Genomic DNA, 21,083 nt, shown 5'->3' with positions numbered 1-21,083 from the left:
TTCTTGTTATATGAAAATATTTTAATTGAATTATAATGTGGATTGAAAAAGTACATAAATGTACAGCTTGGTAAAGTCTCATAAACTGACCATATCTATGAAACCAGCACCCAGATCCACTAATGATTGTATCTAATTGATCAGGACCCAAATCAGTTCAGTACAATTGAATTAAATTCACTTGTTCCGGGCCAGTCACTCCAAGGTTGATTAGCTCACTTCTAACACTGTAGATTACTTTTGCCTGTTCTACATTTTATTTAATAGTATTTTATGGCATGCAGTGTCGTTTCTGGTATTCCATACTTAACAGGTAGGTGAAACTCAACTGTGGCATGCAACTATAATTAGTTCACTCTCATTGTTAACGATGACTATACTACAATTTATAGTATGAAATGATTCATGTCATTCTTAATAGTCATTTGTATTTCAAGATATTGATCATTAATAGGATATTTATTTTGAAGAAAAGTAGACTTACTTTTAGCTGTTCTCATATGCACTGTTTCAGCGTTAGCATTAGCCCCTAACCATGGAAATTATAAATACAAAGGCAGGGCCGGGGACTTAGCTCAGTGGTTTTGCTGCCTGCTGCGCAAGCGCAAGGACCCGAGTTCCATCTCTGGTACCAAAAAAAACAAAACAAAAAAAACATAGGCAGTTTTTGATTAATCTATTTCCTTCCCATTGGGGGAAAATTATAATTATTATATCTTTTAGCATTTTAATTTTAAGCAGAGAAGTTTGTCTAAAGAAAAGTTTTTTTATCAGTTCATTGACAGATTGGTGATATAGAATAACCATGTTTATTTAGTTACCATTTTTCAGTTTGCTAGACTCATCTTTATCAGGAGGAAAGCAAATGAATTAGTTCTTGCTTTTTTTTTTGCACCGGGAATTGAACTCGCGCTTGCGAGGCAGGCAGTGGAGCCACTGAGCTAAATCCCCGGCCCTGAATTAGTTTTTAAATCTGTGTTGACAGCTCTGATTAAAGATTTTATGGTTGAAAATTTTAAATTGTTGGCATTTTGCTGATTTTAATTTTTCTACCATCCCTATTTTCACAAACCTGGATTTACTTTTTTTGGAGCCATATTTTATGATCAGTGAAGAATTTTATTTTTAGAACATTTTTGAAGTTTTTTTCTTAGGAAATTTTAAAATCAGGATTATTTACTATTAGGTGAAGATTACTCCCTTAAACTTTAATTATGTTTTAATTTTATGTATCTGGATTTAATAGGCAAACTTTTTCTTTTCTTAAATTGGGGTCTTTAAGATTCACTGTACTCTTCCTTTGCAGACAACTAATTGGAGAAAATAAGTTTTGTCACATATAGTAAAGGTTTACTATATTTATAATGTAAACATTCATGAAGTTAATAAGAAAAATATCGATATCCTGTTAGGTAATTGGATGAGAGGTAAAAGGATGAGAAATGATACTTTACCAATAAAGAACTGAGATTAGAGCTAGTTTGGTGGTGCGCACCCTTACTCCCAGCGCTATGGAAAGCTGAGGCAGGAAGATTGAAAGTCCAAGCCCAGCCCTGGCAGCTTGGTGACTTAGTGAGACCCTGTCCGAAAAATTAAAAAAAAAAAAAAAAAATTTAAAAAGACCAGGATTGTAGCTCAGTGTGAAGGTCCTGAGTTCCAATACCCAATACCTGGGGATGGGGAAAACTAAGATTAGCTTCTGTAACAGAAAATTTAATCCTACTAGCATTACTAAATTCAAATCAATGTAACTCTTCTTCCTGTTAAATCAGCAAATATAAAAAATAGATAATGTTCACTAGTAGAGTTATTAATAAGTTGCTAGGCTTTTCTATTACTGTAAATTGGAAAAAAATAGTTTGAAATTGATTTTTTTTTTTTTGGTCCAGTACGAGGGATTGAACTCAGCACTTTGTGCTTGCCGGGCAGGCATGGCACCACTGACCTACATTCCCAGCCCCTTGATACTGAATTTTAAGAGCAGTATGTCCTTTACATTCTTTAGTCCAGTTTTAATACACTTTATAGATCCTGTTCTAGATAAACAATCAAAGTAAGCAAAAAAATTTCTTATATATAAGTATAATTGTTTCAGTGATATTTCCTTTTTTTTGGTACTGGGGATCGAACTCAGGTCCTTGTGCTTGCCCAGCAGGTGGTGAAACCACTGAGCTAAATCCCCGCCCCTCAGTGATATTTCTAATAGAGAAATGAGATAATATCATAGCATATTACTTATATAATAACCTCCTTCCCAAGGGCCGGGGATTTAGCTCAGTGGTTCTGCAGGTGCAAGTTCCCGAGTTCAATCCCCGGTACCAAAAAAAAACCAAAACAACCTCCTTCTCTCACCCCATTTAAGCATTAAAAACAATAGATATTTGTTATCTCACACTTTCTGTAGGTCAGGAATTCAGAAACAACTTATCTAGGTGATTTTGATTCAAGGTCTCTCATGAGATTATAGTCACAATTTCAAATAGGGCTATAGTCATGTGAAGACTTGGGTGGAAGATCTGCTTTCCTGCTTTTCCTTTTTCACTTTTTCACTCCGTAGCTGTAGGCAAAAAGCGTGTCTTTGCCACAGGAACCTCTTGATAGGGCAACTTGACTGTTCTCACGACATAAAAATTTGTCAGCTTCCTGTTGCTGGGAGAAATATCTGACATACACAAAGGTGAAAAGGCTTATTTTGGCTCACAATTTTAAAGGTTTCAGTCCATGGTAAGCTGACACTGAGGAATAAACCACATGGTAGAGGAAAGCTGCCCACCTCATAACCAGGAAGCTGAGAGAGAGAGGGAAAGAGAGCCAAAGAGAGAGGGAAGGTCTGGGAACAAGATATATATCCTTCAAAGGCACACCCCAAGTGACTTTGTTCCTCTAACTATGCCCCACCTTCTAAAAGCACATTTTTTTATGCACTCATCAGTGGATTAATCTACCTATGAGGCCAGCACATCTGTGATCCAGTTACCTTCCAAAAAGCCCTGCCTCTTACATAAGAAACTTTTGGGGTAAATTTATTTATTGGTACCAGGGATCGAACTCGGGACTTTGCGCTTACGAGGCAGACAGCAGAACCACTGAGCTAAATCCCCTGCCCCCTACCACATTTATTATTAGCTAAAAGTGAGTTACTAAGTACAGCCTATACTCAATGGAAGAAAAATTAAACTCCACTTTTTAAAAGCTCCAATTCTTAAAGGAATATAAAAATTTTTAAAAATATATTTTAAAACTATCACAAATGTGTAGCAATTAAGTAAAGCAGGGCATAAAATGGAAATTACAGTCATTGCAATAAGAAAAAGAAAATTAGAACATACAAAATATCTTAATGGTTTTGCTAGGATTTTGGAGTAGGAATGAGTTTTTTCCCTGTAGTTTACAAATATTTTTTGTTGCTATATATGATTTTTTTTTTCTGGTTTTGGTGCTAGGTATTAAACACAGCATTTCAAATGCCAGTGAACTAACTACAGCCTCAAGTCTGTGACTTTTATAATAGAATAATCCTATCTCCATAGAAAAATATGACTTTCATCATCAAGCTTTCTAAGCATAAATGTATGTTCTTTCTCTTTGAGTTATAATTTCTTTTTTTCTTTTTTTATATTGTGGTAATATACAAAGATCAGTGAAATTCATCACCTTAACTTCCTCCTTCTCCTTTTTTAAAATCAGGTCTTGTTATGTTACACAGGCTGGCCTGGAATCCCTAGGCTCAAGCAATTTTCCTGCCTTAGTCTTCTGACTATTTGGACCATAGGCTTGAGCTTTTGCATCTGACTTCTTAATCACTGATTGCAGTGCTGGAGATGGAACCCCAGGGCCTTGCATATATCAGGCAACTGCTGTACCACTGACTTACACCCAGAGCCCCTCTTAAGCATTTTTTTTTTTTTGGTACGGGGGATTGAACACAGGTCCTTACGCTTGCGAGGCAGGTGGCGGAGCCACTGAGCTAAATCTCCGGCCCCAATTTTTAAGTGTACAGCTTATTAGTGCTACATACATTCATTTCATTGTGCAACCATTATCACCATCTATCTTCAGAGCTCTTTAAAAAATTTTGCAAAAGTCAAGCGAGGTGGTGCACATCTGTAATCCCAGCACTTGGGAGGCTGAGGCAGGAGGATTGCTGTGAGTTTGAGGCCAGCCTGGGCTACATAGTGAGTTTCTTTGGCCAGCCTGGACTACATAGCAAGTCCCCGTCTCAAAGGAAAGACATTTTTTTTCAAAACTAAAACTCTAGGGCTGGAGATTTAGTTCAGTGGTCCTGCCAACTGCCTCGCAAGCTCAAGGTCCTGAGTTCGATCCCCAGTACCAAAAAACCCAAAAAACAAAACTGAAACTCTATACCCATTAAACAGTTACTTCCCATTTCCCCTTTCTCTTAGCCCCTGGTAACCACAATTTAATTTTCTCTGTATGATTTTGACTTAAGTACCCTATATAAGTGGAGTCATATAGTCTTTGTCTTTTTGTGACTTATTTCACTTAGCATAATGTCTTTAAGGTTCATCCATGTAGCATATGTCAGAATTTTCTTGCTATTAAGGCTGAATACTGAATAATATTCATATATATGTAAATATTTTGCTTATCTACCTATTTGTTGCCGAACACTTGAGCTCCTTTCATTTAGCTATTGTGAATACTACTACTATGGACTTGGGTATATAAATCTCTTCAAGACTCTACTTTCAGTTGTTTGGAGTTTGTACCCAAAAGTGGAATTACTGGACCTCATAGTAATTCTATTTTTAATTTTATGAAGAACTGCCATAACATTTTCCATAGTGACTCTACCAATATACATTCCTACCAGTACTGCTCAGGGCTTCAGTTTTTCCACACCTGTACCGGAACTTGTTATTTTCTGTTTTTTTTAATATCAGTAGTCCTAATGGGCATGAGCTGATCATGATATAATATTTAATGGTTTATTTTTCTATTATTTGGTTATGAGAAACTCTTAAAAGCAGATATATTTTAGAGATGGCAAAATATTTTTCTGATTTTTATGAAGGGCAAGATAAGTCAGGCCATTTTCTTTACCTATGATATATGTTCAGTGAATGATGATAATGTGATTGCAGGTAAATTGGCAGGATGAGAAGCAGTAAATCAACAGAGGTGCCTTTATCAAATCCAAGGAACTCTCAAAGCAATGATACTGTTCAAGGTAAGGTACTGTTTTTTGTTTTTTTTTTTAAACTTAATCCTTTGTTTAAGTCATATATATTAAATTCTGGTCTAATCAGAAAATAAAAACTATATACATGCTTTGATTTAGGAAAAGTAGATTAAATAATTTTAAATTTGAATATACAAGGTGCCTTACTTTCAAAAGCATTTTATGGTAAACTTCTATAAAGAAAAAAATCCTTTTTTAAAATGAACTAGCCCATGTAAAATTAATTTTATATAATTTTTCAGAAATTCCAATTTAATGACAATAAATAGTGTAATACAGTTCCTTAGACCTATAGTGCACAGATAACAAAAATAATAGTTTCATACATTAAATCATGCATTAGCGGTAACTTTAAAGCATGATGTATATTTTAAAGGAGATCTACAAACTGAAGTACATCTGGAAGGAGTCTATTGGATTTGTGAGGGATTGGAAATTAAATCATATGGGGAAGCGTTTGAAGGAAATGAAAATATCCTGGAAAAGGATGACTCATGGGAAATATGTGGCCTTAAACTATTTGAAAGGCTGTTATCTGGAAGACTAAATAGATTTTACCTTTGTTTCTACTGGTAGATTGAAGTGTGGAGTAGTTTTCTTGTCTTTTCCACATTGTAATGTCAAATACAAATAGTACAAAAAATTTGTATTTGTTTAGTATTTGTATTTGTAAACTGAGGATACTGTTTACTTTTGGACATGTCTGCTACTTGTATAGGTGGAGGTGTCAGTCCAATTGTCTTAAGGAATAATAATGTCAGTGTCTATTTAATTCTATATAGTAGGAAGCTTAGCTTTATATGATGGTAATTACCAAAAAAAGAGCATATTTTAGTTCAGTATAGTGAAACCTTTGCTGAAGAAGGGTTCTGGCTAATAAAGTGATTCTCAAACCTTTGAATGCATTCGGGAACTCACTAAAATCATATTCTGAGATCTACTTCAGAGATTCTGATTCAGGAAATATCACTTTATCCCAGCAGATATAACCAGAACATGGGATGCACTTTCTCAGACCAAGGCTGCTGTAAGTTGTTTTAGCTTCTATTTACTTACTTCTGTTTCAAAACTAATTTCCTGATTGGATAGGTTAAAATTTTTCTGTAGCACTTTTTTGAACAGAAAAACATTTGGTAAGAAATGATACATACTACAAAATGAACATAACTATTAAATAGTAAAGGTATAAAAATGACACTACTTGAAGTATCAGGAGCACTAACAACACGGCATATACAGTGTTAAAATAAACGTGCATAATTTATTTACTTATTCATATTTATTCATTTAATAGATTTGTTCATTTGGTATGTTGAAATTAAGATTTATTTGATAGAATGAATTTGATAATGGTGGGCCTGTGTCTGTGTAGAAGGCTCACTGCCTGGTAGGAAGTGAAAGAAACCAGCTTCTCTGAATAGTTAACAAGTTACCTCCCCTTTTTTGTGGAGGCAACAAACTGTTTTCTTTGATGATACTGAAGAGTGACTATAGGCAACTTGTTCCCATTTGTGTTCTACCCAGTCTTACCTGGATTTTAGGAATCCACATTTGACAAGTGATATTTAGTCCCTTCAAATGGAGACACTGCGTTTTATTTGCTTTCTGGGCAAATTGTCTTTTAATATGCCCTTTTTTGTTTTCTTTTGTATACCACCTGATTTAAAATACCTATTTCTTTACTGTCTGAGTATTTTTATGGTATTTTTTGGTCCTCTAATCTTTAGACCTTTTTTGAAAATGAATCTAGAAAAATTGTTACTACTTAGATTTGGTCCCAATACAGGGTCAGGTTTTGACCCCATCAATAAGCAATGTACATTCTATATTGTCTGTGTATTATACATCTATAATATAGGAATAGTTTTTATTCCTCAATTTGATTTAGTTCTAAGCTAATTCACAACTGTTCATTGTTGTTTTTCAAAGCCATTGGGTGTTTTTGAAGAATTGTAAAGGACCCATAATAATCAGTACAGGGAAAAGCTTGATAGAAAAATATTACTATGTAGGATTGTTTTGATTTTTTTTTTCAGTTCATTACACTGAAAAAATCTGAAGGATGAATAAAAATGGTATAATTGGGCTGGGGATTTAGCTCAGTGGTTTCGCCGCCTGCTGTGCAGGCATAAGGACCGGAGTTCGATCCCTGGTACCAAAAAAAAAAAGATATATATATATATATTTTTTCCTTTGTCGTGCTAGGGATTGAACCTGGAGCAACACCCACGCTAGTGTTGTATCACTGAGCTACAACCCCAGACCTTTTAAATTTGAGACAAGGTCTTGCTAAATTGTTTGGGCTGGCCTCAACTTGTGAACTTCCTGCCTCAGCCTCTTGACTAGTGAGATTACAAATATGTGCTACCCTCAGCCAAAGTATTTCTATGTAGTAGAGTTTTTATAATTTTAATTTTACTGTATATATAAATATATTAAATATATATTTTGTTTTCAAGTATTCTCTTATAAGCATATAATACTCTACTATTCAGGAGAAAATACTTTTTAAAAAACATTGAAAACACTGGTAGTTATACCAAAAGTTGACTTACATTGCAAAGGATATGTGAAACCTGCCTAAATTCTGTCTATCCTGTGAATCTTGTTTTTGTTATGAAACTTATTTCACAGACATAAAACTATAAAAATTGTAGCTCTTTGAATAGTCCTAAATTTTAGCCAACTGAATCATTCTTTTCTCATTTTTGCATGTACAATGTAGAAAATATATGACATGTATAATGTTAGATAATTTAATGCTTTAAGAAACTCGATTAAAAACAGTTCAGGCCCGGGGATTTAGCTCAGTGGTTCTGCCGTGTGCCTCGTAAGCGCAAGGACCTGAGTTTGATCCCCAGTACCAAAAAAACAAAAAAACCAGTTCAACATGAGGAATAGAAATCTTTGATAGTCTTCATAATTTTTTCATGGTCTTTTGTTCTCATTTGGGAAGCATTATGTCTAAAGTATAATGATAGCTGAAGTAAATAATAAAGCTAATATCACAAGAAACCATTCCTGAGTTTTTTCTACTTTGGAGAGAGATATTGGATAATAATAATTTTAAATAACCATGCAAACTTATGCTAGCTGGATTATTTACAGAATTGACTTATGTGTATTGTATTTAAATTTTAGCTGAGACACATTGAAAACAAATTAGAAGTAGCTCCTTCAAGTACAGCTGTGTTTGATTCTGTCATGGATGTCAAGAAGTCATCTGCAAGTGCTACCAGAAAAATAAGTAGAAAAGGTAGGTATGAAGTTTCTTCCAGAGATAAAAATATAAATTTTTGATGTTAGTTTTTTGTTTCTTTGTTATTAGCATATGTTTGTGGTTCATAATATTGTAATTACATTCATCTTAGGGAATTTTATCTTAATCATTTTAATAGTCCCAGCATTTAATTTTCTTTGGTACTGAGAAGTATTTATAAAGCAGCCTCATCCTCAGTGATTGTAGATGGTGTTTTCACTATCTTTTGATCAGGAACTTTAGCACCATTCCATCCCCTTTGACAATGAGTTTTCATTTCTTTGTAATAATAAGAACTTCGAGTATTTGAAATATTCTGTGTCAAAAAAATTTTTTTAAGCTTACAGATATATTACTTTTTTTTTGTACCAGGGATCTAACTCGGGTCCTTGTGCTTGCACAGCAGGCATTGAAACCACTGAGCTAAATCCCCGGCCAGGTATATTACTTTTAAAGTAAAAATTAGTTGATTTAATAAGGTGTACTTATTAAAGCTCAGTGGAAGGAGTAGAGATGCAGTGGTAGAGCATTTGCCTAACGTGCATGTGGTTATGAGTTCAATTCCCAGTACTGCCAAAAAAAAAAAAAAAAAAAATCAGGACCAGGGATTTAGCTCAGTGGCACCATGCCTGCCTTGCAAGTGCAAGGTCCTGAGTTCAACCCCTGGTACAAAACAAAACAAAACAAAAAATCAGATGGAATATCATTCATACTGATCAGATCATAAGTTGACGCGATGTGTTTTCTTTGGTTACCTTTCACTGTGTTTTAAGTGATGGGCAAGTCCGATCTTTTTTTTTAACCTTTTGAGTTTGTTGAGTTTTATTTAATACTTCCCTTTTAAATAAAATCATGAACAAAAAGAATTTTATATGTAGATTTGTATTTTGCATTGTCTGCTCAGAGTAATCTTTTCTCTATAAATTGAATAACTATAATAACTTTAATGTGAATGTTTTGTATCTCTTACATAATAGCCAACTAGATATATTACAAATAACACATAAGTCAGTTATTTTTTAGACAGTAACCAAATTTAGAGGCAATCATAGTTTATATTGTATGTACTCACAGATTTTCTTTTTCTTCAGATGGTAGATACCTGGATGATTCTTGGGTTAATGCTTCAACCTCCAAATCTAAATCACAAAAAGAGAAATCTCGTAGTCCTCTCAGAGCTACTACCCTGGAGAGTAATGTGAAGAAAAATAATCGTGTGGAATTTCGTGATCCTCTGGCTTCTTACAGGTTAGCATTAGTGAAGAAAGAGCAGCTAGGGTTGGTCTATAATACTTACAGTAGGAATATAATTTTTTATGAGTTTTTTAATAGTTTTCAGGCTATGAAGTAGTATTATAATACTTTACTATTACTACTTTTTTCATTCTCCACAAAAGATAATTCAAAAATCTTTATTGTATCCTCTGTTGTTATTGTTGTTTTTGTAGTGTTATGGATTGAATCCAAGGCTTCATATGTCCTAGGCAAGTGCTGTAACACTGAACCATATCCCCAGCCCTGTATCTTCTTTTAGGGGAAGAAATAGTAATATTTTTCTCAAGACCCCATCATTCTAATAAAAACATTTCCTAGAAACAAACTACTTAGTCTCTGGAAGCATGGCTCTTTTTTGTTTTGTTCTGTTTTATAGGTACTACTGTACCTGTACCTAGCTCTTAGGTTTTTCTGTTTTGTTTTTATGTGATGCAGGGGATTGAACCCAGGGCCTCTTGCATATTAAGCATATGTATAGCTTAGTTTTTGTTTTCCTTTTTTGAAAGTAGTAATCAGTCACCTACATTTTTTTTTCTTATTGTGAATGTGAATTGGTTTATTATTTTGTTGTTAATGGCTTTTTTCTGCAACTCAGATGTTCAAGATTATTGTATGAATTTAATAGTATAGATAATACAAAATGCTTTGTACTTCTTTGAACATATTTAGAATATTTAACTAATAAAATTATAGAATTTTTAATTTAAGCAATACTTTATTGGTGATTTATATGCATTCATGCATTTCATTATGGCAAATAAGTACTAATGAGTAACAAAATTCTGGACTTTTTATTTCTTTATTTCATTTATAACCATTTCATGTGTTTTAAAGTGTCAGTAAATCAAGAAGTAAAAAAACAAAACAAAACAAAAAAAAGGTAAAATAATAAATAAAGAAGTTTCATGATGGTACTTGGTAGTGCTAAATATGTGTCTGTACTCTTAAATTTCAGATAAAGAACTTATAAAGAGATAAAGAACTTATATTTGATACAATATAGAAATTATCTAGGTGAATATATTCAGTTGGAATTCAAAAATATGTGTATGAATGTATGTGGCGTTGTCAGGGCGAGAAATACAGATTTGGAAGTTGATGTTAGTATTGAAGTAATAAAAATATATATAAGGCTAAGGACTTTAATCTGGTTTAGAAAAAGCACATCTCTTAAATATTTAACAATTTACTTAGAAATATAATCACTAACAGAATTAAGGTTGATTTACTGGCTCCTTTATATTCAGTATTCTTCTTGAATTACTATATGGTATTTAAGATTATGTAAAATAGGTACCTTTTAAGAAAAGAAAAAAGAAATACCCAGAAAATCACTATAAATGGAATGCTTTTTACCTGGTAGACACTGTTTATTACTTAAAACTCTTTTTAGTACCTTCTGTATGAAACATGGACAGATCTGTTGCTGCCCCATTCCATTTTTTCAGCCAAGTTAATTTGTGCTTCCAAAATAATATATAACTTCTTTTGTTATAGCATTTTCATGTGGCATTAGCTTTGTTTTAGTTTTACAGTACTGAGGATTGAACCCAGGATCTTGTTATTTATTCTCTTGCCTCAGCCTCCCAGAGTGCTGGGATTACAGGCTACCAAGGTCCAGTGTGGCATTAGGTTTTGATTCCATAGTTGCCCAGTACATCAGACTATATAAAGGCATAAATTTGTCTTATTCTCATAACATTAGCTTAGTGTCTGACATGTGCTAACTACTCAATAAGCATTTAAAAAATTATGAAAAATTTCAAATTTATAGAAAAGTTGAATTGTATAGTGAACACCTTTATATTTAGTCAATATTTAATAGTGATTGCATGAAATTACATTTTGTGTTTGTCAGTTTTCTATCCCTTAAGATTGAGAGATAATGTGTAATCCTTTGATTTTTATTCTTTATTTTATTCTGTATGTCTATTAATTTTAGATCTAAGTCATTTTAACTGTTGGAGTTGTTGCAGTCTGGTCAAGATAGTGAAAATAATTGCTTGTAATCTTGGTCTCTGATATCAGTTATAAGACTCAGCCTCATTTTGTTCAATTATCAACCTCTTGAAACAGGCTCCAAAGTTTTTTAGGGTCATGGAGCCTTTTGAGAATCTGGTAAAAGCTATTGACGAGTAATGGCAAACCTTTTAGAGCTTTCAGTGATAACAAACAGCTTACTGCAGCACATGTGCTATAGCACCACCACTGCTATAGACTGTCTACTTAGAAAAATGTACATGTTCACATGCCTGTAACAAGAGACATTACCATGTTATGTTGTAATAGAGTCACGGCTTTAAAAATTTTGTGGTATTTAGGGTTTATTCCTTAATGCAAAGTGGCCTAAATTAAGCTATACCAGTGATGGCAAACCTTTTAGAGATGAGTGCCCAAAACCCACGTTTATTGCGTGGCAACACTGCAATTAAGCCTGAATACTGAGGTTTTAGTTTAGAAAAAACAACTTGTACATTAACATCTTTTGTCTTAAAAGAAAAATAATACACGTCATAGGTTTGTCACCACTGTGCTATACATTAGAATTATTAATGTAAGCTCCACATGTAATTTAATCATTTTTAGTAGTTATACATACAAAAAAGTTTTACATTTTTAAATTGTTTTTATCTACTATATAACTTAAATTTCATCAGCTGAGAATTTGTTCTTGCCACATATCATTTTCCCAGTAACTACAATGTGTTTCTAGTCCCAGAATGTTATTTCAGTTATATATTTGTTGGATATTTTTTCACGATTCATAAGGTTCTTCACTGCTGAGTTTTGTCTTCATTCACATCCCTTTTAGTAAACTACTTTCCTGGGCTGGGGATTTAGCTCAGTGGTTTCACTGCCTGCCTCGAAAGCTCAAGGTCCCAAGTTTGATCCCCAGTACCCCCCCCAAAAAACAACAAAATATCACAAAACTGCTTTCCTAAAATAGAGCTTATTACAATGATATGTAAAATAAAAATAATCTCTGAAGGAAGACTTTGCTAGTGTTTTCACGAACAGAGAATATGGACACTGGGTTATGTATTTTGGCTTTCTCCAGTCTTTTGTGCTTACCAATCACATTTATTTGTAGGAAAATTTTTACTGTACCCCCACTTTATTTGTATTCTCAATCTATTTGTTAATTTAGTATATTATTTAGAAATTACAAATATAAGGGCCGGGGATTTAGTTCAGTGGTGCCACTACCTGCCTCACAAGCGTAAGCACCCGAGTTCAATCCCTGGTACCAAAAAAAAAGAAAGAAATTCACATATGAGATGCCAGTATTTGAGAACTTTTTTTTCTAGTACTTAAGATGTCTTAGAGCAATAAATTGCACATTTGGTGACAGAGAGCAAATGAATACCCAAAGTCAGATTATAATCCTTTTTTCTGGTGTTAAGGAAATCTCTTTACTTATATATTTCTTATTTTATAATATGCAGATTGTTATTTTGATTATTTGTTACTTAACTGGATAGAGGGAACATTGGGCATTAAGTCTTAATGTTAGTAATGATTATTTTGTTGTTGATTTTTGTAGTACTGGGAATTGAACCCAAGGCCTTATGTGTGCTAGGCAAGTGCTGTACCACTGAGCTACAACCCCAGCCCCTTTAAAGAGTTTTTGAGATGGGTGTCTCACTAAGTGCCCACTGTGACCTCAAACTTGTGATCTTCCTGAGTTAGCGTCCTAAATAGCTGGAATTATAGTTGTGTGCCTCCACACCTTACTTTTGGTCCTCTCATAAAGTTTTAAAAATTTAATTGTACAGAAGTTATTTATATGTATTAAATATGTATATTTAATATAAATAATTTTATTATGTTTTGATATATGTATTCTTTATGGAATTGCTAAGTCAAGCTATTTAACGTATATAATACCTATTATACAGTGGACCCTTGACTTACAAACTGCATCTGATTCCGAAGGGCTGGTTGTAACTAAGTCAGTACAAGATCTGCATGTTTACCTAGGTACACACTGTAAATAACAAGAAACAGATGAATCTTCCATTAATCTAATTAATGGAAGTTGTTTGTATGTCAGGCCAGTCATAACTGGAGGGTCTGCTGTATTTATTTTTTTGTTGTAAGAACACTAAAAATTTATTACCAATTTTCAAGTCTGTAGTATTTTTTGTTCCTATTATCATAAAGCTTGTTATTTTTTATTATAGGGAAATCCATGGTGCACCTTCCAACTTAAGTCCTAGCCACCTGGAGTCAAAGCATGTATATTATGTAGACGTTAATGAAGAAAAGGCTGAGAGTGGAAACCGGATGATATGCAATCGAGAACAACAGGATATACGTTGCTGTGATTTTGAGAGCTCCCAGTCATCTGTAATCAATGATACAGTTGTTAGGTTTTTAAATGATCGACCAGCAATTGATGCATTGCACAATTCTGAATGTTTGATTAAGATGGGAGTTCCTATGAGAATGGAGGGAGAAATGCCTAATAGAGCAAAAGGAAATGAGAACAATTCAAAACCTCCTGTGAATAACGTGGGTCATCCTGTTGGTCCAAAAGTGTTACAGCTAACTGATTCTGCTCCATCCTCTACTAGTATCTCTAATTCCCAAAGATTAGATATTTTAAAACGGCGCCAACATGATGTCAAACTGGAAAAACTTAAAGAGCGGATTAGAAAACAGTGGGAACACTCAGAAGAAATAAATGGCCGGGGCCAGAATCTGGGTCATGTTGACCATCCAGTAATGGTTGTTAATGTTGATAGCTCAGTGACAGCAAAAGTCAGGAAAGTGGCAACAGCACCACCTGCTCCAACATATAAAGGTTTGTAATCAATTTTTGTATCTTCCTTTCTCTGTTTTCTTGTTCCCCTTTTTTCTGAAGTATATATTTGAATAGATGGTCATCTTTAGACCAGAATATGATTCTCAAATTAGCTGCATAGGAAATCATTTTAGGGTACAGGTTAAAAATGCAGATTTCAGCCAGGTGTGGTGCCACACACCTATAATTCACAGCATTTAGGAAGCTGAGGCACGAGGATGGTGATGAGTTTGAGGCCAGCCTGGGCTACATAGTAAGTTGAAAGCCAGCCTGAACTATACAGCGAGACCCTTTCTTAAAAAACAGATAAATAAAAAAGATTTCTAGATCTTTCATTGGAATTTCTGAGAATGGGGTTTAGAAATGGAATTTTTTTTTTGGTACCGGGGATCAAACTTGGGTCCTGTGCTTGTGAGGCAGGCAGCGGAACCACTGAGCTAAATCCCCAGCCCTAGAAATGGAATTTTTAATAAGTCCCGTAGGGGATTCTTATAAATTGAGATGTATTATGTGAACTTTTTAATAAGTTATACAAATAGGAAATAAGGGTTAGTACCATTTTCAGAGAAGTAAGTGAAAGAATATTGCTCTTAATCCTGTCTGTTTTTTCATTATTAGGAATTCTTTCAAAAGTAATTTAAAAGATAAATCAGTCATTTTCCAGTGAATATTTGGATACACAGTATTTTTGCACTAACGTCAATCCAGTTGCCATTTTAACGTATAAGTTTTAATGCAAAAAATTAAGAAAAAAATGTTTAAGTCAGATTTATGGAAACATTGATAGATTTCATTGAGAAAATGTTTTTCAAAGCTAATTCCTTTTTTTTGCCTACTCAAGTTTTTGTGTATGGTGGTTTTTTAGGGATTTCTATTTTTCACTTTTTATGTTTATAGTTCTTGTTTTCACAGGGTCATCTATGTAGAGGTTTTAATGAAGAGTTGATTTCTTGATCAGTTTAGTTTATATTAGATTTTTGTCATTAAAACTATTGTAACCTTTTTTTTAATGGATATTTTTTCCAAGTTCAGAATAAAATAATGTAAAATTGGTTTCTTCTAGTAATTTTAAGACTTTAAAAAGTTTTTGCTGTTGTCCATTTTGTTTGTATTTCTCTATAAGTATGATTTTTTTTTTTTTTTTTTTTATTCCGGGGATCAAACTCAGGACCTTGCACTCGTGAGGCAGGTGGCGGCACCACTGAGCAAATCCCTGGCCCCAAGTATGATTTTTTTTCTGACAAGTTTTGCAGTTTTTGTGGTCCTAAGGTGTCTGTAATTTATTCACTGGAACAAAGCTCATTATGTATACATTTGGCAACATCAGTTTTATGTTGTGTTGCTTACTATGTTTTGCTAGTGATACACATTGAGAATTTTATTCTAGCTAATCTCTTATAAATGTGGCCAAATTCAGTAGAATCTAAAGAATTGCTCTGTTGTCTATGATTCGTCTCATATATTACTGATTAAAATTCTTTCATATGAAATAGTCATTTGTGTACCATACATTATTGGAATAGTGATTACTTCAAATCTTTGCTATACTCATTAAGTACAGATTATATATTTAATGGTTATTCTATAATTCAAAGTCGTGAAATACCAAAGTTTATTCCTCCAAGGCATTTAAGATGGATGATTCTTTTTTAGTTTTAATTTACTTATTTTTAAATTTTTTTTTTTTTTTTTTTTTTTTGGTACCAGGGATCAAACTTGGGTCCTTGTGCTTGTACAGCAGGTGGTGAAACCACTGAGCTAAATCCCTGGCCCTATTTTGAAATTTTTTATTAATACATGTTTGCAGGACATAATGATTACAGTCATGGGGAGTTGGTACATGTACATAACACATCTTAATTCTTTTTTCATTCCCTTCACCCTGCTCTATCTCTTGGTCCCTTTTCCTTTTATAAAAGATCTATTTCCCTATTTCCTATTATCTTTTAAACTATTTTTATTTTTATTAGTACATGTTTAGAGTATGTAAATGGTGACAGTTACCCTGGGGATTTGGTACATTTATCTAACACATCTTAATTTCTTTTTTTCTTCATCTCCTTCTATTTGCTTTCCTTCATCTCTTTTTTTTTTTTGTACCAGGGATTGAACTTGTGTCCTTGTGCTTGCGCAGCAGGCGGTGAAACCACTGAGCTAAATCCCTGGCCCAATGCAACACCTTTTTTGGGGGGGTAACAGGGATCAAACTCAGGACCTTGTGCTTTAGAGGCAGGTGCTAGAACCACTGAGCTAAATCCCCAGCCCTCTTCCTTCATCTCTTGATACTCTTCCCTGTTGCGAAAGATCTATCTCTCTGATTCCTATTATCTTTTATTTTACCCTTTATTTATATTTTGGGTTTTTCATATAAGAGAAATTCTGAGCTATGTAAGCGTGATTAACATTAGCATTAACAAAAGAGCATCCATTTGCCTGCAGAAGACTCAAATTTGTCCTTTATGGCAGAGTACTACTTCATTATGTATAAATACATTTTCTTTAGTCATTCATCTGTTGGTGTACATATAAGCCACTTCCAAGCTATTATGAGTTATGCTGCTATAAACATAGGTGTGCTTTCATCACTGTAATATATCTTTAACTCTTTTGGGAATTTACCTAGAAAGACAATAGCTGGGTTAAATTTCTGATTTTAGTTTTGTGAGGAATCTCCATACTGATTTCCATAGTGTTTGTACTAGTTTACATTCCCATCAACAGTGTAGAAGAATTCCTTCCTCCCACCTTTCAGCCTTGCTAGCATTTGTTATTTGATTTTTTGATGATGGCCATTCTTTCTGCAGCAAGATGGAATCTTAGTGTTGTTTTAATTTCCATTTCGCTAATGGTCAGAGATAGTGAACATTTTTCATGTATTTATTGGCCATTTGTACTTCTGAAAAGTGTGTGTTCATTTCATTTGCCTGTTTTTTGATTGGGTCTTTAAATTGGGGAGGAGGTCTAATTTTTTTAGTTCTTTATATATCCTAGATATTAGTCCTCTGTCCAAGGATGAGCTGGCAATTTTTCTCCCATTCATTAGGTTGTCTCTTTACTCTGTTGCTTGTATCCTTTTGCTGTAAAAAAGCTTTTTGGTCCCATTTGTTGGTTTGTTGTTGTTTTTTTTTTTTTGGTATCAGAGATCGAACTCGGGTCCTTGAGCTTTCAGGGCAGGCAGTGGAACCACTGAGCTAAATCTCTGGTCCTGTTGGTTCTTGATGTTATTTCTTAGGTAGTTTGGATTCTGTTTAGAAAGTCTTTGCCTATGCCAATGATGTCAAGAGTTTTACATATATTATCTTGCAGCAGACTGTTTCTGGTTTTTGTTTGTTTGTTTGTTGCTTTTTTGGTACCCAGGATCGAACTCGGGTCCCTGCGCTTGCACAGCAGGCCGCGAAACCACTGAGCTAAATCCCCGGCCCTGTTTCTGTTTTAATATTTAGATCTTTGAACTGTTTTGATTTTAGTTTAGTACATGGTCTAGATTCAATCTTCATGTGGGTAGCCAGGTTTCCCAGCACCATTTGTTAAAGATCAAATTGCTATCTTTCCTCCAGCATATGTTTTCTGGCCCTTTTTTCAAAGATTAGATGACTGAATGTACTTTTGGGTTGTTACTACATCCTCTATTCTGTTCCACTGATCCACATGTCTGTTCCACATGTGTCTGTACCATGCTGTATTTGTCACTGTGGTTTGTAATATAACTTGAAATATGGGATTGTGATGCTTCCTGCTTTGCTCTTGTGGCCCAGAGTGGCTTTTGCTATTCTGGGTCTGTTCTGGTTCCATATCAACTTTAGGATTGTTTTTGCTAGTTCTGTTAGGAGTACTGTTGGTATTTTCAATGAGACTGCATTAAATCTCTGTATCAGTTTTGAGAGTATGGCCATTTTGGCAATATTGTTTCTTCCTATCCATAAACAGGGAATATCTTTCCATTTTCTGATATCCTCTTTGATCTCCTTTTCAGTTTTTGTTGTAGAGGTCTTTTACTTCCATGGTTAGGTTAATTCCTAAGATCTTCATTTTTCTTATCATTATTTTTTTTTTTTGGTACTGGGGATTGAACTTGGGACCTTGAGCTTGCGAGGCAGGCAGTGGAACCACTGAGCTAAATCCCGGTTCTGATCTTCATTTTTCTTAATGGTGTTGTGAATACCAGTTTCTTTCTCAGAGAGTTCATTATTGGTGTACAGGAATGCTATTGATTTTTGTGTGCTAATTTTGTATCTTGCTATATTCGTAAATTTGATTATTCTAGGTGTCTTTTGGTGGAATTTTTTGGATATTCCATGTAGAGGATCATATCTGCAAATAATGATAATTTGACTTTTTTCCTATATGTCTCTCTTTTATTTCTTTATCTTATCTAATTGCTCTGGCTAATGTTTCAAGTTCTATATTGAACGAGACTGGTGATAGTGGATTTCCTTGTCATTTTCCTGCTTTTAGAGGGAAAGATTTCAGCTTTTCTTCAGTTAATATGATACTGTTACTTGTTTTGTCATAAGTGGCTTAGTTTAAGATAAGGTCCTTTTATACCTATTTTCTTCAGCGTTTTTATCATGTACACATGGATGTTACATTTTGTTACAGTTTTTCATGTCGTGATGATCCTGTGATTTTTGTCCTTGTTTCTGTTTATATCATATAAACATTCATTAATTTCCATATGTTGAAATACCCTTGCATCCCTGGGATGAAATCGTACTTGATGTATGAAGATGGAATTCATGTTTTATTTAATAATTTACCTGAAAGTTAGAAATGTTAAAGAACCAGAGTAAACGTCTTAAATAAAACCTTTTTGAGTTGGTGGCTGGATTTTCCATATTTCTTTTACTTTTTTTAAACAGGCTAGTTTTCAAATTAAAGTATTTTATAATATAACTTTTAAGGGTTGGTTACTTTATGAAATCTAACAGACATTTAAGAAATCATTATGGAGAATAGTTTCTGGTATTCTGATTGATGGATCTTTTTCCTAACAATAACTTTTTGTACCATCTTTTTGACAATATAAATGAGAAGCACGTTAAAACACTGTATTCTAGACTGGATATGGTGGTGCATACCTGTAATCCCAGCACTTGGGTATAGCTGAGGCAGGAGGACTGCTTCAAGTTCAAGGCCAGCCTAGGCTACATAGCGAGTTCAAGGCCTGCCTGAACAACGTAGAGAGAACCTGTCTCAAAAAACCTAAAGGAAAAAATCAACAAAACAAAAAACCACTGTATCCTAAAGTGACATTTTAATTTCATTTATACTTATATTTATATTATAGTCTTCTTAAAGTTGTAGGTGAAGATGCGAGTACAAAGATAGGTTTCCATAGCGATGTTTCCTAATGAAGGGAGGAAGAAACCTAAAATCTGAAACTCTGTAAGTGCTAACAATGACAGCAGAAGTGGAGAATTCCACATCTGCCCTCATGTGACAGGTTATAGACAGTATGAAGGTGCACAACAGTTTATTCAGAGTCCATAAAGGAAAAAAAACCTCAGCCCCCTTCACCTGTGATGTATCTTAGCATGCATGCCCAGATTCTCCCACTTAACCATGCTCGCAAAGGTTATGTAGAGGCCTGACTCCCCGCCCCCCGTGACAGTTTTCCTACAATGTCCCACATAAGGCTAACACCTATGTGTATCGCTTAGTTTTTGCTTATACTCTGCTGTGTGTTGCAGAGATATTGTTCAATATGTTAAAAAGGCCTGGAGATACCTTTGTGGCTAAAAATTAAAAGAAAAAGAAAGATCATGTAAGTAGTCAAGCTAAATAGCAGTATGTGAAATGTCTTAGAGAAGAATGTGATGCTGGAATGACTGCTATATATTACCTGAAAAAAACCAAACGATAAACTCTTGAAGTTACATGCTGAAAAGGATGAGCAGAAGTTAATTAAAAATAGAAAAATACTGCATAAAGATAAAGATCTTGATTGTATTTTGAGTTTATCCTGTTAGAATTGCATCGAAAACATGCTACTTAATGGTATGCTGTTTCAAAAGGCCAACTGTCTATCACAATGAACTGAAATTGAAAGATACTGCATATTCAAGAAGTTGGTTACAGAAATTTAAGAAAAGACAGTATTAAATTTTTAAAGATTTGTAGTGATAAAATATCTGGCAATCAAAAAACAACAGAGAGGGCCTGGGATTTAGCTCAGTGGTTCCGCCGCCTGCCTCGCAAGTGCAAGGACCCAAGTTTGATCCCTGGTACCAAAAAAATCCCAAAAAAGCAACAGAGATTCATTGATTAGTTTGTCAGGTTCATTGCTGATGAAAATCTGATGCCAGCACAAGTATGTAGTACTGATCAAATACCACTATTTTGGTGTACCGTCACCAGAAATACACTGACTACAGCTGATGAGGCAGCCACTACAGGATTTAAGGATGCCAGGGACAGAATAACTGCTGGGATGCACAAATACAGCAGGCACATACTAAATTTAGACTTGCTGTGATAGGCCAAAGCTTGTATCCTCACTGTTTTAAAGGAGTGAATTTCTTACTAATGTATAATTGCAC

The 21,083-nt window shown here is 34.1% G+C and overlaps 2 protein-coding genes across 9 annotated transcripts in view; one reads left to right on the top strand and one right to left on the bottom strand.

Annotated features, from left to right (window-relative positions):
• The window catches only part of Cep350 (centrosomal protein 350), a 171,732-nt gene that overhangs the window by 21,477 nt on the left and 129,172 nt on the right, over nucleotides 1-21,083 (top strand). For 5 of the 8 annotated variants that reach the window (XM_087194407.1, XM_021265329.2, XM_087194409.1 and 2 more), the window contains exons 2-6: nucleotides 5,106-5,191; nucleotides 6,184-6,230; nucleotides 8,345-8,459; nucleotides 9,554-9,710; nucleotides 13,922-14,544. In XM_087194407.1, the coding sequence (XP_087050533.1) occupies nucleotides 5,119-5,191; nucleotides 6,184-6,230; nucleotides 8,345-8,459; nucleotides 9,554-9,710; nucleotides 13,922-14,544 (1,015 nt within the window). In that variant the 5' untranslated portion in view covers nucleotides 5,106-5,118. The remainder of the gene's footprint in view (nucleotides 1-5,105; nucleotides 5,192-6,183; nucleotides 6,231-8,344; nucleotides 8,460-9,553; nucleotides 9,711-13,921; nucleotides 14,545-21,083) is intronic. The other 3 variants (XM_087194408.1, XM_087194406.1, XM_013075361.3) reach the window with 1 other exon arrangement.
• The window catches only part of LOC147823126 (uncharacterized), a 156,749-nt gene that overhangs the window by 17,365 nt on the left and 118,301 nt on the right, over nucleotides 1-21,083 (bottom strand). The window lies entirely within an intron of this gene.

Source organism: Heterocephalus glaber, unplaced genomic scaffold (assembly GCF_053883595.1).
Source record: "Heterocephalus glaber isolate CG9 unplaced genomic scaffold, H.glaber_assembly_v1.0 deba00001600, whole genome shotgun sequence".
NCBI classification, from domain to species: Eukaryota; Metazoa; Chordata; class Mammalia; order Rodentia; family Bathyergidae; genus Heterocephalus; species Heterocephalus glaber.
This window is presented reverse-complemented; position numbering and strand designations above follow the sequence as displayed.